This window comes from Macaca thibetana, chromosome 2 (assembly GCF_024542745.1).
Source record: "Macaca thibetana thibetana isolate TM-01 chromosome 2, ASM2454274v1, whole genome shotgun sequence".
Classification (NCBI taxonomy): domain Eukaryota; kingdom Metazoa; phylum Chordata; class Mammalia; order Primates; family Cercopithecidae; genus Macaca; species Macaca thibetana.
This window is the reverse complement of record NC_065579.1, coordinates 44883397-44907135: the sequence shown is the minus strand read 5'-3', so window position 1 is coordinate 44907135 and position 23739 is coordinate 44883397. Positions and strand designations below refer to the sequence as shown.

The following is a 23739-nucleotide window of genomic DNA, read 5'->3' as shown; positions in this document are numbered from 1 at the left end:
AGATACTATGCATCATAAGGGTAGAGAGCATATCTGTTTTTGTTACCTCTTTATTCTAATTTATTGGTTAGTGCCTGTGTACTCAGTAATTGTTAGTTTGAATGAATAGATAATATTTTAGTCAAGACTCCTTTAATTGGAAAAAAAAATCATTCAAAGTACTTCAGATAAAGTGTTTAGTCATTTGTTTATATATGTAACATTGATATGTGAGTGTCAATGTATTGATACCTACTATAATACAGTAGTATGCATTGTAATGAATAAAAACACATAATGAATAATAATGAATAAAAACACACAGTTCCTATTATGATATTTACAACTGCTGCATGGGAGACAACTATGATAATTGTTCTTGAAGGAGTAGTGCTCTGAGACCATTTGACTTAGCTAGGGAGGAATTTGTCTTAGTTAGTCAGGAACAGTTTTCCAAGGAAGTGTTGATTAAATTGATATCTGAATGCTGACTGGGAGTTAGGCAAGGAATGAAAAGGAAGTGTTTCATGATGAGGGAAGACTTACATGAAAGGCCCTATGGCAGGAGGAAAAGCAGCGTGTATTGAGGAAGATTTGGCAACAAAGACAAAAGAAAGTGGCAACCTCAGAAGTAGGAGAACAGCTAGAAGAGGGTTGTATCATGTAAACCAAAGGAAAAGATTATTTCAAGAATAAGGTAATAAACCATGCCATATATTTTGAAGAGATTTAGCAAGAGCTATATTGATTAAGCCATGGAGCTGAAAGCCAAACTGGATTGGGTAAAGGAATGATTGAGAGTTGCAGAAGTGGAGACACAGTAGAAATTGACAACTTCTTCAAAAAGTTTAGCTATGAGAGAGAGACCAAGAGATCTTGACCTTTTATCTGTTGTTCCCCTTCTGAATGAGCTTGAACTTCTATGAGGGCAGCAAAAGACAGAGAGAACCATCAATGCAGAAGACTGCTAGAGATGATAACAATGTATACACGTTCACTCAAGAGAATAGTTTCTAGTGCCTACCAATTCAGCCTGTCTTGTTTAACCTTGTCAACCAACTTGGGTAGACAAGGCTATGTGGATTCCTGAGCACTTAGATTTATTTTTATTTTATTCTGGTCACCATTTTCTTAGGCTGCTTTTCTTTGCTACCATATTCCCCCCGATATCATCTCACTTTTTGTCCCTTCCTTTCATGCCTCCCTAGCTCTTCCATCTTCCAAGGTGAAATTCACAAGATCACTGTTGCTCTGCCCCTGAGTGTTTACTTATTTGTGATCTTTGCACATTAGAATGTTAGTAGCATGAGATGAGGATTCCATGGCTCTAACAATAGGAGTGATCCTTATGCAAACCATTTGGCTCTATGACTTTTGCAGTAAGAATGTAGAACCTATTATCTCGTATCTCCATGTATCTTAACTAAGATACATTCTACCAAGTTGAGTATATTCTTTTCCTATAAACATACACATGAAATATTTCCATAAGTACCAAATCATGTAGTTTTATTTTTAGAAACCTCTAAGCACATATGACGTACCTAATAAATTTCTGTATACTTGTGTAACAAATTTTTTTTCTGATGAAAATCACCAGTAGGAAATAGCTAAAGAAGGATATATAATTGAGTAGAGCTGGGTTTTGGTTTATTCAGAGAGATTTAATCGTGTGTAAAAACAATGAGAAGGAGCAGAGATAAAACAATAAATTCTAAGATGGAAGGAGATGGATTCTTAAACAGGACATAAGATAGCTCCTCTGTTTTAACAGTATGGGAAGCAAATATAAGTTGGTTTGTGTGTTTGGCATGGGGAAAGCTGAGGAGCTCTCATTTGATTCTATTTTCTTTGTAAAGTAGATGCCGAGTTTAGCTATTGAGGATGGCTGGAGGAAAAGGAAGGTTGGTCATAAGTTGGGAGTAGAGTGAAGGAGGTTTGAAAATAGTTATTCAGGGAAATAGAAGAGTATCAGTTGATCAGGAAAATGTGATAGAATGGTAAGCAGTATTGAGGATCCTTTTTGAAGTTGGAGTCATGATTTATAACAAAACATTCTATCTTGTGTTTTGGGATAGAAGTGAGTTCACCAGTCACAGCCTTAGAAAAAACAGATGGCTGGATTTACTCAGCACTGGATTTTGCCACATGAGCACAATGAAGAGACAAAGAGGCAAGGAAGTTTAGAATACTGGCAAGAATGTTACTGAAATGGTGGATGGTGGAATCTAAGTGGGATAGAGGGAGAAGTGAAGAAAGTAGAGGGTTAATAGTCTGGGAAGCCGGGCACAGTGGCTCATGCCTGTAATCTCAGCACTTTGGGAGGCCAAGATGGGCAGATCTCTTGAGGTCAGGAGTTCAAGACCAGCCTGCCCAACATGGCGAAACACCATCTCTTCTAAAAATACAAAAATTAGCTGGGCATGGCAGCGCCTGCCTGTAGTCCCAACTCCTTTGGAGGCTGAGGCTGGAGAATCACTTGAACCTGGGAGGCAGAGGTTGCAGTGAGCCAAGATCACACCACTGCACTCCAGCCTGGGCAACAGAGCAACACTCTGTCTCAAAAAAAAAAAAAAAGAAAGTCTGGGAGAAGATAGAAAGTTCAGTGGTTTGGAAATCCCAGATAAAATTGAACAAAGTAGTTGAACGTGCAAGTTGGATGAAGAGGAAGTTATCAGACAGTAAGATATTTGTGTTAGTGATTTCAGAGGTTGGATAGTTATAGATAATGTCAAAAACCAAGTCATAGCCATTGGAAATTGCTGGCTTAGGTGAAATGAAGGAGGTTATTGGAGATAAAGAGGTTATGAAAATGAATTACTGTGGTGATGGATAGATCATACATGTAGACATTGACATAAGAATAGAATGGGAAGTGGAGGGTAGTTTACTACTAGAGATTTTGAGGTCTCAGTGGGCTGTAAGGAGAACACCAAAACACTCTCCTACCCCTGAGGGTGCATGGTATGAAAACAAACAACTACCATTTGATAGGGAAGTGGTGGAACCTTCAGACAAGGAGGTAGAAATTGAGGATAAAATGGAGTGAAAAGATTTAGGAATGGGAGAAGACCTGGAAAAGGGGTCAAGGAAGTACTTTATGGGCATCATGGAGAAAGTGATGCACATAGAGGATAATTTGGAGGACAGCTCCAACACCCTACACCTCTATCAAGCAAGAGATTGATCAGCATTAAAAGTATGGTTATTGGCTGGACACAGTGGCTCACACTTGTAATCCCAGCACTTTAGGAGGCCAATTCGGGTGGTTCACCTGAGGTAAGGAGTTCAAGACCAGCCTGGCCAACACGACAAAACCCTGTCTCTACTAAAAATACAAAGATTAGATGGGGCCGGGTGTGGTGGCTCATCCCAGTAATCCCAGCACTTTGGGAGGCCGATCACGAGGTCAGGAGTTCAAGACCAGCCTGGCCAACATGGTGAAACCCCATCTCTACTAAAAATACAAAAATTAGCCAAGCATGGTGGTGGGCTCCTGTAATCCCAGCTACTCAGTAGCTGAGACAGGAAGATTGGTTGAACCTGGGAGGGGGAGGTTGCAGTGAGCCAAGATCACGCTACTGCACTCCAGCCTGGGTGAAAGAGTGAGACTTCATCTCAAAAAATAATAATAATAATAATTAGCCGGGTATGGTAGTGTGCTCCTGTAGTCCTAGCTACTCAGGAGGCTGAGGCAGGAGGATTGCTGGAACCGGGAGGCGGAGGTTGCAGTGAGCTGAGATTGTGCCACTGCGTTCCAGCCTGGGCAACAGCGAGACTCCATCTCCCCACTAACCAAAAAAAAAAAAAAAAAAAAAAAAAAAAAAATGTGGTTATTAAATGACAGGTAATAAACACTGGAACTATTGAAATATAGAATTAATGTTTTAGTGCTAACACTTTTTACATAGGAGAAAGTTCAGATAATTTCATTTATAATTTAGAAAATTAGAGAAGTATGAATTTTTTTTTTTTCCCCTGAGACAGACTCTCACTCTATCACCTGGACTGGAGTGCAGTAGCGTCATCTTGGTTTACTGAAACCTCTACCTCCTGAGTTCAAGCTATTATCCCACTTCAGCCTTCCGAGTAGCTGGGACTACAGGCGCGGGCCATTATGCCTGGCTAATTTTTTTATTTTTGTATTTTTAGTAGAGACAGGATTTTGCCATGTTGGCCAAGCTGGTCTTGAACTCCTGACTTCAAGTGATCCACCTGCCTCAGCTTCCCAAATTGCTGGGATTACAGGCATGAGCCACCACACCCAGCCAAGAAGTATGAATATTTTAAAAATTTAATTAAAAAATAACCATTAATAGAAATTGAAATACAAGATTTCTGACTTGCAAATGACTGATTAAAAAAAATCAAATGAAAGACGACTAGAATATAGAAAGGCAAAATAAAACATCATTTAGGAAGCTGAAAAAGAGAACTAAAATAAGATGACAGAAATGACCAAACTAAGAATTGTGTCAATAAATTTAAGAGGCTGTATAGTTCTTTTATTAAAATACAAAAGCACTTAGGTTACATCACCAAGATCATCATTCAACTGTTGACCAACTACAAGAAGTACACCTAAAGCCAAAGTTAGAAGTCTAAAGCACAGTAACCCCTCACCATCTACAGTTTTTAGAAAGTATAGTTTTATATTTATATTCCAAAAATTATTAAACAAACTTTTGGTTTGATTTCGTCTCTGTAAATTACGCATTTTCAAATATATACCTGTGAAATACAGGTAAAAAGAAAGTGAGAATTGCAGTATTAAAAATCAGACAAAGCTTAATTGAAGGCCAAAAGAATAAATAGGAGAAAAGATAATTATTTACGAAAAGTTTATTTCACACTGTAGATAAAACAAACATAAACCTGTATACACTAAAAAGGGAAAAGATTTTTTAAAAACCTGTATACACTGAAGAACATAATTGACATATACTTGTATTTGGTGGATTCTAAAACACGTTTTTTTACTTTTTGTCATTTATGAACTTATAATGTATTTTGCAGTGTCAAAGTTTAATTGGAGGATTCTTTTTCTTGTTCAGTGGTACATCAAATAATGATATGTCTTAAAATAGTGTCTTGCAAACTACAGGAAAAACTGAAGCAAATTAAGGATCACTATAAGTTTGGGAGTCTGACCATTCTATCCCTGACAGATCTTTTTTTCTTTCTTTTTTTTAAATAGAGACGAGATCTCACTATATTGCCTAGGCTGGTCTCAAACTCCTGAGCTCAAGCGATCCTCCCGCCTCAGCCTCCTAAAGTGCTGGGATTACAGGCATGAGCCACCATGCCCGGCTCCTGACAGATCTAGTAATCAAAAAACAAATATGTAAAAATATAATCAAAATAATACAATTCATTGTTGTAAAAGTTATAGATCAGATTATGCACCATACATTAAAAACCCTTTCATGCAGGATAGTAAGAAAATACAATAAATTTTATTTCATTTTTTTATATATATATATATTTTTTTTTAGGGAGATGGGGGTCTTATTATGTCACTCAGGGTGGAGTACAGTGGCATTCATATCATACCTCACCACAACCTGGAATTCCTGAGCTCAAGCAGTCTTCCTGCCTCTGCCTGTGCAATAGCTGGGACTATAGTTGCACACCACCATGCCAGGCTACTATTTTAATTTTTTGTAGAGATAGGGTATCACTGTGTTGCTCAGGCTAATCTCGTTGAACACCTAGCCTCAAGTGATCCTCCTGCCTTAGCCTCTGGAGTACTTGGAATTACAATGGTGAGCCACCAAGTCTGGCTAAGAAATTTTAAAACAGACAACAACACTGACGCCAAAGCAATAAAAGTATATAGTAAAAGAAAAAGTAAATGGACGAAAATCTTCCAACCTCTTGGGAATTTAAAAGTTTTGAGCTAAATAACTATTTGGGGGATTTTATTTTAATGGAAACATTGAAATACAGCCATACCTTGTTTTATTGTGCTTCTCTTTTTTGTGCTTCACAGATAGTTGCATTTTTTACAAATTAAGAGGCTTGTGACAACTGTGTCACAACTCTATCAGTGCCATTTTTTCCAACAGTATGCGCTCACTTCATGCCTGTGTGTCACATTTTGGTAATTGTCACAATATTTCAAACTTTATTATTTTTATTTTTATATCTGTCATAGTCATCTATGATCAGTGATTTTTTAATGTTACTATTGTAATTGTTTTTGGGCACCATAAACCATGCCCATTTGAGATGGTGAATTAATAAATGTTGTGTGTGTGCTGACTGCTCCACCAACCAATGGTCCCCTAATCTCTTTCTCTTTCCCCGGTCTTTTTCTCTTTCCCTATTCCGTGAGACATAGCAATAGTGAAATTAGGCCAGTTAATAGCCCTACAATGGCCTCTTAAGTAGTCAAGTGAAAGGAAGAATCACATGTTTCTAGGTTTATATCAAAAGCTGGAAATGATTAAGCTTAGTGAAGAAGGCATACCAAAAGCTGATATAGGCCAAAAACTTGGCTTCTTGCACCAAACAGTTGTGAATACAAAATAAAAATTCTTAAAGGAAATTAAAAGTGCTACTCCAGTGAATACACCAATGATAAGCAAGTGAAACAACCTTGTTGCTAATATGGAGAAAGCTTCAGTGGTCTGGATAGAAGATTACACTAGTCACAGCATTCCCTTAAGCCAAAAAGGTTAATCCATAGCAAGGCCCTACCCTTCTTCAATTCTATAAAGGCTGAGAGATGTGAGGAAGCTGCAGAAGAAAAGTTTGAAGTGAGCAGAGATTGCTTCATGAAGTTTAAGGAAGGAAGCCATCTCCATAATATAAAGAATGAGCTGAAGCAACAAATGCTAATATAGAAGCTGTGGTGAGTCATCCTGATCTAGCTAAGATCACTGATAAAGGTGGCTATACTAAACAACAAACATAGACAAAACAGCCTTCTATTGGAATAAGATGCCATCCTGGACTTTCATAGGTAAAGAGGAGAAGCCAATGCCTGACTTCAAAGCTTCGAAAATCAGGCTAACTCTCTTGTTAGGGGCAAGTGCAACTGGTTACTTTTAAGTTGAACCCGGTGCTCATTGACCATTCTGAAAATCCTGGGGCCCTTAAGAATTCTGCTAAATCTATGCCTGTGCTCTATAAATGGAACGGCAAAGTCTGAGTGACAGCACATCTGTTAACAGTGTGGTTTACTGAATATGTTAAGTCCACTGTTGAGACCTACTGGTCATAGTAAAAGATCCTTTCCAAATATTACTGCTCATTGACAGTTCACCTGATCAACTGAGAGCTCTGATGGAGATGTACAAGGAGATAATGTTTTCACGTGTGCAAACACAACATCCATTCTGCAGTGGATCAAGGAGTAATTTGAACTTTCAAGTTTTAGTAGTCAAGAAATACATTTTTGGCCAGGCACAGTGGCACACGCCTGTAATCCCAGCACTTTGGGAGGCTGAGGTGGGCGGATCACCTGGGGTCAGGAGTTCTAGGCCAGCCTGGCCAACATGATGAAACCCTCTGTCTACTAAAAATACAAAAATTAGCTGGGCGTGGTGGTGGGCACCTGTAATCCCAGCTACTTGGGAGGCTGAGGCAGTAGAATCTCTTGAACCTGGGAGGCAGAGGTTGCAGTGAGTCGAGATCACACCACTGCACTCCAGCCTGGGCGACAGAGTGAGACTCTGAGTGATTGCTGTGATGGATCTGAGCAAGGTAAATTGAAAACCTTCTGGAAAGGATTCACCATTATAGATGCCATTAAGAACATTCATGATTCATGGGATTTCAAAGTATCTATCAACATTAGCAGGAATTTGAAAGAAGTTGATTCCGACCCTCCTGTATGACTTTGAGAGGTTCAAAACTTCAGTGGAGGAAGTAACTGCAGATGTGGTGGAAATAGCAAAAGAACTAGGATTAGAAGTGGAGCCTGAAGATGGAACTGAATTGCTGCTTTCTCGTGATAAAACTTGAATGGATGAGGAATTGCTTCTTTGTTTTGTTTTGAGACAGAGTCTTGCTCTGTCACGCAGGCTGGAGTGCAGTGGTGCAGTCTTGGCTTACTGCAACCTCCACTTCTTGGGTTCAAGCGATCCTTGTGCCTCAGCCTCCTGAGTAGCTGGGATTATGGGCATGCGCCACCATGCACAGCTAATTTTTTTTATTTTTAGTAGAGACAGAGTTTTGCCATTCTGGCCAGGTTGGTCTCAAACTCATGCCCTCAAGCGTCCGCCTGCCTTGGCATCCCAACATGCCAAAGTACTTAGATTATAGGCATGAGCCAACGCACCCAGCCAAGAATAGCTTCTTATAGATGAACCAAGAAAGTGGTTTCTTGAGATAGAACCTACTCATAGTGAAGATGCTATGAACATTGTTGAAATGACAGCAAAGGATTTAGGATATTACATAAATTTAGTTGAAAAGCAATGGCAGACTTTGAGAGCATTGACTCCAAGCTGGAAATAACTTCTCTTGTGGGTAAAATGCTATAAAATGGCATTGCATTCTACAGAGAAATCTTTCATGAAGAAGTCAGCTGATCCAACAAACTTTATTATTGTCTTATTTTCAAAAATTGCCTCAGCCATCCCAACCTTCATCAGCCACTGCCCTGACTAATCAACAGCCATCAACATCAAGGTGAGACCCTCCACTAGCAAAAACTTAACTACTAATAGCCTACTGTTAGCATTTTTGAGCAATAAAGTACAGTTGATCCTTGAACAGTGTGGGAGGTAGGGGTGCTGACCCCCAATACAGTAAAAAAAATTCACATACAACTTTTGACTCCCAAAAACTTAACTACTAAAAGCCTACTGTTCATCAGAAGCCTTATCGATAACATAAGTAGTTGATAACGCATATTTTGTATATGTATTATATAGTGTGTTCTTGCAATAAAGTAAGATAGAAGAAAATGTTATTAAGAAGATCATAAAGAAGAGAGAATATATTTACTATTCATTAAGTGGTAGTGGTTGATCATAACAGTTTTCATCCTTGTCTTCATGTTGAGTAGGCAGAGGGGGGATTCATCTGCTGTCTTGGAGGTGTTAGAGGCGGAAGAAAATCTGCAAGTAAGTGGACCTATGTTGTTCAAACCTATGTTTTTCAAGTGTCAACTGTAGTTGAAAATGAGAGTATTGTCCTAGCCTAGTCTGAGACTGGGTAGTTCATAAAGAAAAGAGGTATGTTTGACTCAAAGTTCTGCAGACTGCACAAGAAGTATGGCATCAGAATATACTTCTGGTGAGGGCCTTAGGAAGCTTCCACTCATAGCAGAAGACAAAGAGGAGCAGACGTGTACAGATCACATGGCAAGAAAAAGAAGCAAGAGACGAGTAGGGAGGGAGATGCCAGGTTCTTTTTAACAATCAGTTCTCATGGGAACTAGTAGAGTGATAAACCCCCGTATCCTCCTCATTACAAGGAAGACAGCAGCAAGCCATTTATGAGGGATCCACCCCATGACCCAGACATCTCCCACCAGGCTCCATCTCCAACACTGGGGATTGGATTTCAACTTGAGACTTGGTAGGACCAAACAAACTATATCCAAACCATAGTAGATATATACAATTTTTTAAAGACATAATGCTGTTATACACTTAATAGACTCAGTGTGAACATAACTTTTGTATGTATTGGGAAACAAAAAAATTCATGTGACTCACTTTATTTTGGTGGTCGGGAACTGAACCTGAAATGTCTCCCAAAGTATGGCTGTATACATATGGAACAAAAAATATGTACAAATTATAAGTATATTAATCATAAGGGAAATCATAAGTATATTTGATGAATTTTCATATGTGGAACAAGAATACAAGTCAAGAAACAATAACAGGAAAATTGCCATAATCCAAGGAAGTCCCTTGTACACCCTTATTGCGGGATCTGGCCAGCAGCCCACAATGCAACAGGGTTCTCTCTTTATTCCCAGGCAGATCAGCAGGTCGAGAAATAATAGACACACACAAGATAGTGAAAGCTGGGTCCAGGGGGGTCACCGCCTTCTGGTCCCATGGTGCCAACAATGCACTGGATATGCCAGCATTTATTATTAAGTTTAGTGAGGGTGGGGGTAGGTTAGTGAGGGATTTAGGGTCATTCGATTATGAGGTGAGATGGTCACATGGGGATGAAGTAATTCTTTAACATAACATCTGTACACAGAAGTACAGTATACAGAGTTAAGAATTTACAATATAGTGTGTGCGTCAGTAATTTCTAACAAGAGCCTTAAAACAGGAACACAGTCTTTCCATAACCTATGATTAGCAAGATATTAATCAGCAGTAACAGTTACAGCAAAAGCTGGTTACAAACAATTCATAGAAATAGGGCATGAAGTTAGACAACCGGTTAGACCAGAATTTCTCAGAAGGGAGTATGCCTTAACTCTAAAGAGGCCTAGAAGAGCCGTGGCAAGATGAGGGCGTTTATCTTATCCATATGGACAGGCGCCCCCCCCATGCATCTGTTTATAGGCTCTTCACGAGGGTCGCATTCCATTCCCAGAGCTATGAACATCTGCTTTTCTGGAATAGGAATCTTGGTGATGTGAAACCTCCCTGACTGCACGTCCATTCATAGGCTCTCTGCACGGGGAAGCACATCATGCGCTGTTGGCTCATTCTGGCAGTCCAACCTGGCATTGTCTTTACACAATCCTTCATGCAATTTTCTATTTACAGTAATCAGAAGCATTTCATCTTTTACTCCATAGCAATAGTTTCAAGGAGTCTCCCTACACACCCTTTTATCCATTACCATCTGCTGCTCCCTCCCCACCCCCAGTGACGAGGATAACTATTTTGACTTATAACCACATACATTTGTATTTTCTATTTTTGAACTTTATGCAGTATAAGTTCATTCACACAGAGTGTATTCTTCTTGAGCCTGATTTCTTTGGGTCAGTATTGTGAGTATCATATCCATATTGTTACATGTAATCATAGTTTGTTCATTTTCACTAATGATACTATTACATTGTATGAATACAGCACAATTTTTCTATTCTACAGTGGATGAACATTTGAGTTGTTTCTCATTTGGGGCTTTTGGTGAACGTGTATGTATGCATTCCTTTTGGGTATATATCTAAGAGTAGAATTACTACTTCACAGCATATGCCTACGTTCAACTTTAACAGATACTACCAAAAAGATTTGCAAACTGTTTGTATCAGTTTACAGTCTACCAGCAGTTTACACTGTACCAGCAGTTTATAAGAACTTTTGTTGATTTCTGTTTTCATAAGTACTTACTATTGCTTTTTCATTTTAGCCATTTTAGTATAGTAGTAGTATCTCATTTTGCTTTAATTTGCATTTCCCTGATGACTAATAAAATTGAACATCCTTTCCTGTTTGTTGGCCATTTGAATATGCATGCTCTTTTGTGAAATGCCTGTTCAAGTCTTTTGCCCTTTTTGAAGTTGGGTTGATTATCTTTTTCTCATTGCTTTATAGTTTTTTTTACTGGCTTATTGTGTCATTCTCAATTTCAGGGGAAAACTAAGTAATTTATCTTTAAATAGAATTGTCACTGTGGCTTGTTTCTAATTACTGTTCTTTATCAGATTAAGGAAATTTCCTTCTTTTCTGATTAAGAGTTTTTATCATTAATTGGTGCTGATTTGTAAAAAGTTTTTTCCACAGCTGTCAAACTGATTATATTATTTTTGTCCTGTTAATCTGATGAATTACATTGAATGAATTTCCAATATTAATCTACCCCTAAATTTCTGCAATAAATCCCATTTATTTATGATATATTATTATTTTATACATAATTGGATTTTATCCATTAAAGTTTAAGATTATTGCATCTACTTTCATGAGAAATACTGGCCCATAATTACAAGATAAAGATTTCTTGAAATGTTTTGGTCAGCTATTGATATCAAGATTACTGCCTAAATGACTTTTAAGTAAAAGTGGTAGAAAAAAATTCTAATACATTTTTAGAAAATAGTGTGTGTCAGAAATTTGTTGGAAAACTTGTTTCTGGCTAAAGTGACTTGGCTTTTTTCAGACCAACTTTGGTATAGACAACATCATTAAAGTATAAGCTGATATGAAAAAATATATAATATGTTGTATAATTATATACTATATTATATACTATTTTAAAATATAGTCTGTATTATATACTTTTTTATGAAATATATTTGTATAAACATAAAACTTTCAAAGTGTGATTGGTAAAGTGAGCTTGGTGTATGGACTGAGTGGTAATATGGGCATACTAAAAATTGAATCAGTGAGCTAAATGATCAACCTTAGGAATTCCTTCAGTAAGCAGTACAAAAGCACAAAGAGATGAAAATAATATAGTCAGAATTTTAATGTCTATCTAGTAGGAGTTCTAGAAAGAGAAAATGGAAAGGAGATAAGAAAATATTCCTTAAATGAAGAATGATTATATATTTAGATCAAGGGTCAGCAAACTTCTTCTGTAAAGGGCAGATAATAAATATTTTAGGCTTTGTAGACTTTACAGTGTCTGTCACAACTACTCAACTTTACCATGTAGCACAAAAGCAGCCATAGACAGGAAATTAATGGATGACTATGTTCCAGTAAACTTTTATCTAAAAAACCAGGAGGCTGTCTGAATTACTTTAGATTGGGAAAGCCATCGCATACTCCTGGCAACCCCTAATCTATTTTCTGTCTTCATGGATATACCTATTCTAGATGTTTCATATAAATGGAATCATATGGTGTATGGCCTTTTGTATCAGGCTTCTTTCATTTAGCGTGCTTTTGAAGTTCACACACATTGTAGCATGTGTCAGTGCTTATTCCTCTTTTTTTTTTTTTTTTTTTTTGAGGCGGAGTCTCGCTCTGTCGCCCAGGCTGGAGTGCAGTGGCGCGATCTCGGCTCACTGCAAGCTCCGCCTCCCGGGTTCCCGCCATTCTCCTGCCTCAGCCTCCCGAGTAGCTGGGACTACAGGCGCCGCCACCACGCCCGGCTAATTTTTTTGTATTTTTAGTGGAGACGGGGTTTCATTGTGTTAGCCAGGATGGTCTCGATCTCCTGACCTCGTGATCCGCCTGTCTCGGCCTCCCAAAGTGCTGGGATTACAGGCTTGAGCCACCGCGCCCGGCCGCTTATTCCTCTTTATGGCTGAATAAGATTCCATTGTATGGATATGCCACCGTTTGTTTATCCATTTGTTCATTTATGAACATTTCTATTATTTTACTTTTTGGCTATTTGAGTAGTGGTGCTATGAACATTTGTGTATCAATATTTGTTTGAGTACCTGTTTCCAATCTGGGAGGGTTGGAATGCTTAGAATTGTTGGCTCATGTATTAATTATATGTTGCTTTTTGAGGAACTGCCAAACTGTTTTCGACAGCAGCTGCACCATTTTACAGTCCCACCAGCAATGTACAGATGTTCCACTTCCTCCATGTCATCACCGAAATTCATTTTTTCCCTGTTTTTTAATTGTAATGATCCTAGTGGATTCGAGAACAGGAATTTCTTATAGCTCTATGAGTTCTTATTTAATCGCATAGACAGTTGGAGAAATAAATAATGCAAAAAGTCTCAAGTTAGGTACCTAGAACTGCTGGCATATTTATTTAAAGTTTATTTACACATTTGATTATGAGTTGATAGTTTATGGTAGTTAATGATTATTGTCCTAGAATGTCTGCCTACTCATTCATATGTATATTTCATTTTTACTCTTTCTTTTAGTTACCTGAGAAGAAAAGGAATAATAATAAATGAAACATCTGCAGTTGTGTATGCTCAATTACTCACAGGTCGTAAATATCAAATAAATCAAAATGGTGAAGTTCGTCTAGAGAAACAGTGGTCAAAACAAGTTGTTCCTTTTGTTTATCAAACTATTGTCAAGGTAAGTCTATATCAAATTTCAATTCTATCTTAATGTACACTATTATACACTGTATAATGAGAAGATGATATGTAGACTAATTCAGCAATGTATAATAGAGATTATCATTTAATATAATTTACAAAATAACTTATTTGTAAGAAGTATTACATGCTCAGACACTCACTATATGTAGTTAGGAAACTTGTTTTTTGTGCTTTTTTTAAGGACTTAGTCTCTAAAAGAAAAAATCCCAGCATTAACTTATACCCTTGAATTTTATATTTTTATCCTTCAAAAATATTTGCCTTAAGTAATCTCATAAATGTAAAAGGCATTTACTTTTGCCTTTATAATCTTAGATATGATAAGAGGACAAAACATGTTTTAAGTATGTAGTTATCCTATAATTTGGGGCGTTATAGTGCAGTGTAGGGACTAAGTGACTAAGAGCACTGGCTGCCTGAGTTGACTTCTTAGCTGCATGACCTTGGACAAGATTCATCCCCTTTCTGTGCCCCAGTTTTCTCATCCAGAAAGTGAGGCTAATAATGGTCTCTGCCACAGAGGTTTGTCATGAGGATTAAATGAACTCAATAAATGTGTGAAGCACATAGAAGAGTGCCTGCCATATAACCAGTCAGCAAATTTTAGCTGTTAGCACTATGTAGAAAAATCTTCACATTGACATTTGCAAACAGCATAGTCATAATCCCATAGGAAAAAAACTTGATATGCAATCTATAGAAATTGTGACTAAGATGATTTACTTTTATTTTATGTAGGACATCCGAGCTTTCGACTCCCGTTTCACCAATATCAAAACATTGGATGATTTGTTTCCTCTGAGAAGTATGGTCTTTATGCTGGGAACTCCCTATTATGGCTGCACTGGAGAAGTTAGTTTCCATTATTGTTACTGATACATTTTTCTCTAGTTTAAAGCAGTTATTTAACTTCTCTTCATTTAGGTTTAAATTAAAATATAATAATGAGGGGAAAAAATAAAGAATTTATCCATGTAACTTATGAACACAGTATTTGACTTATATATCTAAAGACTATAAAACTAAAGACTCTATACTTTTAGTCTTGAGCAGATTAGGATCAAGAGGTGGTGTGTTCAAATCCTGATCTCTCTTTTTTTTTTTTTATCAGTTTTGTTTATTGTAATGGTATGGATGAAGCAATTTTGAAACTATTTTAGACATGTAACAGGCTTGAGTGAAATTGTAAATGCATTCATATTTAAGGAACTTCGGTTCTTAAATGGAAAAAGGTACATGCAAATATGGAAGGGGAGAAAGCAAGAAAGAACCTATAGGGACAAATTTGGAAGTATTAGTGTGAACTTACGTTTTCTAAAATATGTATATATGTTTGTATATCTATGTATATGGGCACAGGTATATGTGTATGTATATATACACATATGAATATGTTTCTATACATACATGTATTTTCTAGCTCTATTTGCTGAAAGGGATAAGAAGCAAAGACAGCTTAGCACAATGACCACATGCACCACCCAGATCTTGACCTCTAATTTCATACCTCACTAAAAGGAACAGGGCATCTCAGAGAAATTGCTGATTCTGGATCTGAGGCAGGGAAGATACAAGATGAACTTGGAACATCTTGTTATGCCAGAAAGTAAGGAGGTGCTCAGAAGAATGGTGGGAGTATGTCATGTAAACATAAGAACCAGGTTGAGGGTACTACCACTGCCCAAATCTTGGATACTTTGAGAGATAAAATAATTAAATTCAGTAATGAATTATAAACCATTGGGGGAAAAACAGAAATTCATGATTCCATAGTGACAGTGAAAATATAAATAGGGAAAGGATGGGCTCTTGTCTGTAGTAGCATGTAAGAAGTAAATTTGGAGAGAGTGCTGCAGTTGAAAAACTGTTGTGCAACCATTATGATAAAGATTGAATCATGTAAGAATCATCTTTGGGAACTAAATCTAGGGTGAATTTTTTTTTTTTTTTTAATCAGGAGCAGGATATTTGCATGGTCTTAGAATGTCTCCTACAGACTATTAGCTGCAAGGGAAACAAAAACTGTAATTATGAAGGAAAAAAATTGAGCAACATCTTGATGGTATAATCAAAGTTAACATTGCATTAAAGGACAGACAAACATTGTGTACCTCCAGATGTAATACCCTTCGGAGGACACATCACCTATGCGGTATTCTGGCTGTGAATGTATTACCATAACCTAATTATGTGGAAGCATCAAACAAACCCAAAATGAGGAACTGGTTTTTTGTTTTTGTTTTATTTACAAAAGTAGGTTGAAAAGGGAGGGACAAATTATATTCTTCAAAATGTAAATGTTGGCTGGGTATGGTGGCTCGCTCCTGTAATCCCAGCACTTTGGGAGGCCAAGATAGGCAATCACTTGAGGCCAGGAGTTCAAGACCAGGCTGACCAACACAGCCACACCTCATCTCCGCTAAAATTATAAAAATTAGCCGGGTATGGTGGCATATGCATATAATCCCAGCTACTTGGGAGGCTGAAAATGAGAATTGCTTGAACCTGGGAGACAGGTTGTAGTGAGCCGAGATGATACCGCTACACTCCAGCCTGGATGACACAGCAAGACTCTGTTAAAAAAAAAACAAAAAAAACAATAACTTAAAAGATCAGTATCATAAAAGCAAAGAAAGGCAGTGGATACATTTTAGATTAAAGGATGCTAAAGAGATATGACAATTAAATGCAGTATCTGATCCTAGTCTGGATCTTGTAATAAAGGAAGAAAATAGTTCTATAAAGGACATTATTAGGTCAACTGACAAAAGTGGAATATGGATGGCAGCTTAGATAAAAGTATTATGTCAATGTAAATTTATATACTTAATTACTGTGATTATATAGTAAAATATCTATCTTAGGAAATATACACTGAAATATTTAGAGGTCAGGGACATGATATATGTAATATATACTCAAGGGGTTCAGAAAGATAACTATGTATAGGTAAATACACAGTACACAAATGTTAAAGTCATTTGTTTTACAATGCTAATAACAAAAGGTGAATCTGGATAAATTTTCTTTCTTTTTTTTTTCAAGACAGTCTTGCTCTATTACCCAGGATAGAATGCAGTGGCACAATCTGGGCTCCCTGCAACCTCCACTTTTTTTTTTTTTTTTTTTTTTTGCAACTTTTTGGTACTTTGAAATTATTTGCAAGTAAAAACTTAATTTAAAAAAGAATGATTGGGCCAAGCACAGTGGTATGCACCCGTAATCCCAGCACATTGGGAGGCCAAGGCGGGGGGCAGGGATTGGTTGAGCCCAGGAGTTTGAGACCAGCCTGGGCAACATGGCAAAATCCCATCTCTGCAAATAATTGAGCTTAGTGGTGCACACCTGTAGCTCCAGCTACTTGAGAGGCTGAGATGGGAAGATTGTTTGAGCCCAGGAAGCCAAGGCTGCAGCAAGTCGGCAAGCCGTGATAGTGCCACTGCACTCCAGCCTAGATGACAGAGCAAGACCCTGTTGCCAAAGAAAAAAAAAAAAATGGCCAGGTGCAGTGGCTTCCACCTATTATCTTACCACTTTGGGGAGACCAAGGCAGGAATATTACTTGAGCCCAAGAGTTCGAGGTTGCAATGAACTGTGATCTGCCACTTTAGCCTGAATGACAGTGAGATCCTGTCTACGGCCATACCACCCTGAACGCACCTGATCTCGTCTAACAGAGTGAGATCCTGTCAAAAAGAAAACAAAAGAAGAAAAAAGAAATTAACAACCATTAAAGCAATGATACAGTGACTCAAATTTACAGTATTGTAGATCCTGTCTCAAAAGAAGTTAACCATTAAAGCAATGATACAGTGACTCAAATTTACAGTATTTCATACCCAGTTAACAAATTTCAAGAGAATTTCCACTATCCAACTTGTCATACTGTATTTCAAAAATAATAGTGTTCAAATAAGTTAAAAAATAAAATATACTGAAAGAGACTATACTGTGATTTTTTTTTTCTTCTAAGGTGCAGGATTCAGGTGATGTGATTACAGAAGGTAGGATTCGTGTGATTTTCAGCATTCCATGTGAACCCAATCTTGATGCTTTAATACAGAACCAGCATGTGAGTACAGTAGTTTGTATCGTTGCATTTTGAATTGATAATCTTAAAATATTAGGATATTTTTGCCACCTCCTTTGAATTTATTTCAGATATTTTATTTAATACTGATTAGATTCTCTCTCCCAGTTGCAGCTACTGTTTAAAAATCAGTGTGGAATCTGTGCTCAAAACTTCATGTAGATCTTTGTGGGGGGAAATCACTGATATCCAATTATTAATCCATAGTGATTGTTAGGGATTATTGTGTTCAAGCTTATAAGATGCACATTGATTAGCACACTCTCTGGGAATAGATTTAGGTGTTTTAAACCTTTCATAATAATTCAGAGCCTGCATTTTTAGTTGCAAGTGACAAATGGCCTTTCTGCAAAGGCTGTATGTATCCACTCAGCTAAGAATGAACGGTCTCAATTCTAAAGAATATTGGAAAAATGCATTTAAGTTAACAGCATCTTTTTCAGGACTTTCTCACCAAAAAATTCCACTGGCTTTCTTTTCTCCTGTTAAAACAGAGGGAAGGTTCTGATATCTGTCATTTGTTCTTATTGATTGGTTGGATAATTAGCTAAAATTAATTCACAATCAACCAACTATTGCTACTTAGGGGTTTTTTTCTCACACTAATAGTAAAATGTAAAGCTTTATATCCTGTGAAATGAATTTAAGGCATTACATATCAGCACACCCATGAGGAAACTTTATGTATGGAAGACAGTCATCCCTACAATCTTACCATCTGGTGCCATTTGAAGAACAAATTTAGACAGCATAGTCAGGAAACCAGGAGAGTGGCTCATTAAATAAAGTAGCTGGAGATTTGTACTGGGAATCAGTGAAGGTTAAAGAACTTGTGTTCCTTCATCCCTGGCTTTTTCTAGATCTCGAAGAGCCTGTCCTCTTGTATAGTAGTATACAGTGTTGATGGGCATGCCTTCTTCAGTTTGGTTTCTGTCTCTTTACATACGTTTAACTTTCACTCCAGCTGCCTTCTTTTTCTACCACAACATTCTCAGCTACTTATTTTATATTTTCTAGGATGTTTGTGATGGTTTTAATGAATTTTAAATTATAGCAAAACCCATTATTTCTCAAAAGGAGTACTATTGGCCATTTGGGCAGGACAGTTATGTATTAAATAAAACTGTTTTGTATATGGCAGGACAGTTGGCATCTTTGGCTCAAGGGCATTAAGTACTAGTAGCCCATGCCAGTTATGGTAATTAAATGTGCCTCTACACATTTCTAAATGCTTGTTAGAAAAGTGTTGCTACTTATGTTTGAGACCTACTACCATAATTCTTTGAACTCTTCTGGAAAGCATACTTTATTTGTATTAGATTATTGCTCAATCTGATTATGTTCTTAAGTATGTTTTATTGTTATGTACATGATGTTAGGAGTATATGGTAGTTTATCCTAGTTAGTATTGGATTCATCAGTCATTTGCTTCCTGTTTAAATATTATATGATCTGTTACTTACTTTTTTTAATGTGACAATATGTTTTCTTCCCTTAAGTATATAAATTAAGGTTACATTTCATTGACTGTATTAATTATGGGTCTATACATGCTTGTATATTTTCATATGATAGTAAATATTAGGGGAAAAGAATATTACTTATATCCATATATGAAGGACACTTTTAGTTTTTCTCAGTAGCAACTATTTTGATGACGTACCTGTTTTTTAATTCAGTCTAGTAATTATTGAGGCCTCATTTTGTCCCAAGTACTTTGCTAGGCCCTGCTTGGAATATGAAAATTAGTAGAAACAAAAACAAACAAAAAAGTTGCCTGTGGAGTTTGCCATTTAGTACTTACAGTAGAGTTTATTTCTTAAGACAGTTTCACAAACTGTATATTTCCTCCCCCCTTTTATCCATCCTTGGGAATTCTGTCCTTTAAGGAGAAAGAGAGAGGAGCAGAAAAATTCTGCCTACAGATCCTTTCAAAAAAAAGGGGAAATGGATCTAAGTGAAAATCCTTATATTGCCACAATCCAATGGTTAGTGATGTCTTGATTATCTCCAGATTTTAAAGGTAAAGAAATAACATTTAATGTAAACTTGTGTTTCCATAATTGACCTTTTTGTTTTTATATTTAAAGAAATATTCTATAAAGTACAACCCAGGATATGTGTTGGCCAGTCGCCTTGGAGTGAGTGGATACCTTGTTTCAAGGTTTACAGGAAGTATTTTTATTGGAAGAGGATCTAGGAGAAAGTAAGTTTATGTTAGAGAAATTTACTTAAAGTGGCAGAAAAATTAAATGATAAAGATTAAATGCTTAATATTTCAGTATTTATTTTCTTATTAATTGCTCTGAATTGTCTTAAAATTGTGCATAAATTTCTCTGATGGTAATCTTTCATCTGAATGGCACATGTTTTAGGTGGTTGGAAAAGACAGTTCTTATTTTTTAGCAGCTAATAAATTGAACCTTGAAAAAAGGTATCAGAGGGTGTGTGTGAACCTCAGTAGTATATTTCCTTGCATCTTGTTATTTCATTTTCCTCTATAGTTACATAATTTATTTACATGCTTTGTTAACTTGGGTTTTGAAGCTTTTCTTCTAGTTTTTCAATTACTGCTACTTTGGAAATAACCATAATAACTAAAATATAGAAGAATAATCAAAACTGAGCTTTTCTAAGAATTGAAAGCAAAACTTTTTATTCCTTGAACAATATTTTAAAACGTGTGTGTGTGTGTGTGTGTGTGTGTGTGTGTGTGCACGTGCGTGCATGTGTGGTTTAAATTCAGCCCTCATGGAGACCATAAAGCAAATGTGGGTTTAAATCTCAAATTCAACAAGAAAAATGAGGAGGTACCTGGATATACCAAGAAAGTTGGAAGTGAATGGATGTATTCATCTGCAGCAGAACAACTTCTGGCAGAGTACTTAGAGAGGTAAGTACCTAATAAGATCCTAGTAGTCATCCAGAATCTTAGGAAAATACTGTTTATTTTTTTGCTTACATTAGTTTTAGTGGACAAATATTTCCATTAGTAAAATCTGGCATATGTTACATGTAAACTTAATTTTGCATCATGGATTATCATAGCCACTAGCTAAAATTGAGTAGAAAAATACCATGTTATTAAAAAGAAAGTATGTAATGAGAATTGGCCTCCTTAGTTAAAATTTTTCTTAACTTACTATCATAAATTGTTCACTACTTTGCATACCTGTGTCAGCACTGAGAGGACTGATATGGATAAACAAAGCTCTTAGCATAGTGGATTTTTTCTGATTCTTAGAACTTTGTAGCTGCACAGGTTACTATTTTAGAATTATTGAATTTTATTGCTGAAATTATCAAGGAAATCAGCAAGTCAACTCATACCAAAAGTGAGAAAGCCAAGTACCAAGATTCACTGAGTTACTACTGACAAAGACTTATAGGATGTATGTTTTCATCTGATTCATAATTTAATGTTCTTTCTATTATTTCACTGGTTTCTAACCTTATATTTGAAGATATCTTTATTAGTTTCCTAGGGCTCCTATAACAAAGTACCACAAACTGGGTGGCTTAAACAACAGAAATTTATTGTCTCAACCAGTTCTGGTGACCAAAAGTCCAAAATAAAGATATTGCAGGACAATGATGGTCCCTCTGAAGGCACTAGGGAAGCACCTCTGTTCTACCTTCTCATAGCCTTATATATTATTTGGCTTGTAGATGCATCTCTCCAGTCCTCCGTGTTCATGTGATGTTCTTGCTGGGTGTCTCACATCATCTTTCATCTCTGTATGTCTGTCTCTGTGTCTTAATTTCCCCTTTTTATAAGAATACCAGTCAGATCAGAGCCCATGCTAATGACCACATTTTGTTTGACTGCCTCTACTAAAAACCCTATTTCCAAATAAAGTCACATTCCATAACTTCTGAGTGGGGCAGACACAATTCAATCCCATATTACCATCTGGAAATTTAGATTGTTTCTTCTGTTCACTTTCTTATTTCTTTAAAAGGTCGTGTTTAAACTACTTTTTCTTAATTTTTTAACTTGACATATTTATGGATTTCCTACTGTGAGTGGCTTTCCTACCCTGAGCTTCAGTTTTCTTTGACTTCTACCACTCTGGATTCCCTCACACACATATTTCCTCTCTCACGAAAGTTTTATCAAGATTTTTTATTAAATATGTATTAAAAGTTTACTTCCTTAAGATGAAGTAAATGTTCACAGCTGGACGTTATGGAGTATTAAGATTACAGTTTATTTCTTGTACACATTTTTATTTTCTCTGCTGTTTTTTTCATTTGCTTCTTATCTATATTCACATAACAAATTCTTTGCCATAGCTGTTTACAGTGTGGTCAAACAGATCAGGTGATCGCTCAGTTCCATTTTCCTCTTGGAGACTTCTTTTAAAACCTCTGTCTTCCTGCTTCAGTTTGAACTGATTGCTCTCTACGGCTGTTGTGCAGCTCTCCTTCTGCAGTTTCCCAGTGCTGTTATCCTAGGAATTCACTTCTCTTCACCAGTCTGCCATATAGGATTCCTTCATTTTCTGACTCTCATGCCTCACTCTTTCTGATTTATATCTCCATTTTGATAGAGCACTTACTCCAATAGCTTCCTGAGAAAACTTGCATGTCTGGAGATGTCTTTATTCTTCTCCTTCACTTGATTAATAGTTTGCCTAGGTGTAGAATCCTAGGTTGGAGATTATTTTCCCTCAGTTTTGTTTTTGCTTTTGTTTTTGTTTTGTTTTGTTTGAGACAGAGTCTCACTCTGTCACCCAGGCTGGAGTGCACTGGCACAATCTCGGCTCACTGCAACCTCTGCCTCTCCAGTTCAAGTGATTCTCCTGCCTCAGCCTCCTGAGTAGCTGGGATTATAGGCACCTGCCACCATGCCCGGCTAAATTTTGTATTTTTTTCTAGTAGAGATGGGGTTTTACCATGTTAGTTTCAAACACCTGACCTCAAGTGATCTGTCCGCCTTGGCCCCCCAAAGTACTGGGATTACAGGTGTGAGCCGCCATACCTGGCCTTCCCTCAGAATTTTGAAGCCACTGTTCGATTCTCTTCTCATTTCCATATTGCTGTTGATAAATCCTGTGCCATTCCGATTCTGAATTTCTGTATGTGATCTGTTTTCATTTTCTGAAATCTTTTTAGCACCTTTCATTTATTGGTGCTTTTTAATAATGTGAGGATGTGTGCCTTGGTATGGATCCTTTTTCTTCCCTTCTCCTGTTCAGCTCTTTCAGGCTTGAAACCGATGCCCTTCCATTCTGAGAAACTTTCTTGTATTATTTCTTTGATAATTTTCTCCTCACTATTTTTTTCCTGCTTTCTATTTCTGGGAATCCTTTTAGTTAAATCTTAGACCGTCTGGATTGATCCTCTTAGTTTTATCTCTCCTCATCCATTTCCTATATTGTTATACTTCTGTTCTACTCTGGGAAATTCATTCAACTTTATTGTTTATCATTTAAAATTTATATTTGATTTAATCATTTTAATTTTTAAAAGTGTGTCCTTATTCTCTGGCTATATATAGCATCTTGTTCTTACAGTGAATGGAATATCTTCATTTATTTCTCTGAAGATAATTCTAGGATTTTTCCTTCTATTTTTTGTGTTTTCTGTTTTCTCTAATTGCTTTTTTTCTTCCTGTTTGATTTAGTCTCTCAATGTTAAAGTTTTGTTGTTGTTGTTCTTGTCTGGTGATTCTTTGATATCCAATTATATTTAAGAATGAGGCACTAAATAGCTGATTGGAAATTTAGTGTACTTAGGTGGGGCTTATCAGGTG

At 36.8% G+C, this 23739-nt stretch overlaps 1 protein-coding gene across 5 annotated transcripts in view; it reads left to right on the top strand.

Annotated features, from left to right (window-relative positions):
- The window catches only part of XRN1 (5'-3' exoribonuclease 1), a 137188-nt gene that overhangs the window by 45724 nt on the left and 67725 nt on the right, over positions 1 to 23739 (top strand). For all 5 annotated transcript variants that reach the window (XM_050778105.1, XM_050778107.1, XM_050778106.1 and 2 more), the window contains 5 exons: positions 13703 to 13865; positions 14630 to 14743; positions 17865 to 17963; positions 20072 to 20187; positions 20728 to 20874. In XM_050778105.1, coding sequence (XP_050634062.1) covers positions 13703 to 13865; positions 14630 to 14743; positions 17865 to 17963; positions 20072 to 20187; positions 20728 to 20874 — 639 coding nt within the window. The remainder of the gene's footprint in view (positions 1 to 13702; positions 13866 to 14629; positions 14744 to 17864; positions 17964 to 20071; positions 20188 to 20727; positions 20875 to 23739) is intronic.